The sequence below is a fragment of the Gorilla gorilla genome, chromosome 5 (genome assembly GCF_029281585.2).
Source record: "Gorilla gorilla gorilla isolate KB3781 chromosome 5, NHGRI_mGorGor1-v2.1_pri, whole genome shotgun sequence".
Lineage (NCBI taxonomy): Eukaryota > Metazoa > Chordata > Mammalia > Primates > Hominidae > Gorilla > Gorilla gorilla.
The window spans coordinates 168,242,739-168,244,571 of record NC_073229.2 but is presented as its reverse complement, the minus strand read 5'-3'; the positions used below and the strand labels follow the sequence as shown (position 1 = coordinate 168,244,571).

Sequence of the window (1,833 nt, the reverse complement as noted above, 5' to 3'; positions counted from 1 at the left end):
TAACTCTTTTACGCCACAAACTCCTAAGAGACATAGTTGGGACCAGAACTGGCGCCTGCTGACTTCTGGGTAATCCATCCCCGGTTGTGAAGGGACGGCCGTGCCGCCACGACGGCTCCGAAATACACCAAGAGTTTATTTTCGGGGCTGCTCGTAGTCCAGTCATTCTTGGGTTTCCCATTTCCTATCAGCCCCAAGCCACCCACGGATGCTCCCCACCTCCAGACATCACCCTCCACTAGGTCCCCAGATCAATTTAAAACGCGACCAGGGGCCGGGGCGCGGTGGCTCACTCCTGTAATCCCAGCAGTTTGGGAGTCCGAGGCGGGCGGATCACGAGGTCAGGAGTTCGAGACCAGTGAAACCCCGTCTTTACTAAAAATACAAAAAAACTTGCCGGGCGTGGTGGTGTGCAACTGTCATCCCAGCTACTCGGGAGGCTGAAACAGGAGAATCGCGTGAACCCGGGAGGCGGAGGTTGCAGTGAGCCGAGATCGCGCCATTGCACTGCAGCCCGGGCAACAGTGCAAGACTCCGTCTTAAACAAACAACAGAACGCGACCAGGAGTCCCTGAAGCCTGCATGCACGAACTCCCAAGACCACAAGTCCCAGCATGCAACGCTCCCCGTTGGAAAATGGCCTCCCTTAGCCACTAAGTGGACCATCATGCAACATTCTCTGATGGGGCGGGGATCTCCATGGAGGGGGGAGGCACACTTGTTGCGTCGCCTCAGCAACTCCAATTGCGTGACAGAATGTGCTTCCGCTTCCGCCTCTGAGCCCTATGAGCGAGAGTTACGCTACTTAGTCGTTGTGACGCCATTCTTCTGCGACGGCGCGGACCTGGAGCTTCTGTGCGGTGGCTTCACTCTCCTGTAAAACGCTAGAGCGGCGGCTTGTTCCCTGCGTCCTCTGACCTGAGAGCGAAGGGGAAAGCGGCGAGATGACTGACCGCTACACCATCCATAGCCAGCTGGAGCACCTACAGTCCAAGTACATCGGCACGGGCCACGCCGACACCACCAAGTGGGAGTGGCTGGTGAACCAACACCGCGACTCGTACTGCTCCTACATGGGCCACTTCGACCTTCTCAACTACTTCGCCATTGCGGAGAATGAGAGCAAAGCGCGAGTCCGCTTCAACTTGATGGAAAAGATGCTTCAGCCTTGTGGACCGCCAGCCGACAAGCCCGAGGAGAACTGAGACTCTGCCTTACCACCGCAGTGCGGGGCACCTCTCCCAGCGTTTCTCCGGTTTGCCAATCCTCTTGAGTATTCATGTCTCCAAAGTACCGGCTCTCCATGGCTCCTGCGCCTCGTGCTTTCCGCGTACAGAAGTGCTTGCCCGGGGAGTCCCGCCTGACCTGCCTTCATGTGGACCCTTAGAACAGCATTGGGAGACCAGCAGGACTCCTGAGAACTGTGCTGGTGGAGAGGTCCTAGAGCCGGCGAGCGTTTGAGAAGAGGGCATGACGCTGGAGTGAGATGGGATTTGGCGTCTCGTTTTTGGCTAATTGATTGTCATTGGCTTTTTCCATAAAGTTTAGAAATCGTTCAGTCTCTTGGTGTGAACTTTCTGTGTTAGGGTGGAAGGCTCCGGAAAGAGCCGAGCGGGAAGTGGGTTTGGGTGAGGGAGCGCATGCCAGTGTCCATGGCCAGGCACTTAGATCCGCCGTGTCTACCTTTATAATTAATTCCCCGACTGCCACTTCTCCCAAGAGCGTTATTTTCAGGCCCACAATGCCTTCAGTATTGAAATTTGTGGCTATTGTATCCCATCTTCTTTTTCTCCTGTTTTAAAACTCTTTGCAGTCTTTGCTGTCATTGTCCTC

At 55.4% G+C, this 1,833-nt stretch overlaps 1 protein-coding gene across 1 annotated transcript; it reads left to right on the top strand.

Annotated features, from left to right (window-relative positions):
* The first annotated feature begins 637 nt into the window (after positions 1-637).
* SF3B5 (splicing factor 3b subunit 5) lies at positions 638-1,558 on the top strand. Its single transcript, XM_004044790.4, has one exon. The coding sequence runs from the start codon at positions 945-947 to the stop codon at positions 1,203-1,205; it is 261 nt and encodes an 86-aa protein (XP_004044838.1). The 5' UTR covers positions 638-944; the 3' UTR covers positions 1,206-1,558.
* The last annotated feature ends 275 nt before the right edge of the window (positions 1,559-1,833 follow it).

Coding starts and splice junctions, on each gene's coding strand:
- SF3B5 (XM_004044790.4), top strand. CDS start 945: ATGACTGACCGCTACACCATCCATAGCCAGCTGGAGCACCTACAGTCC.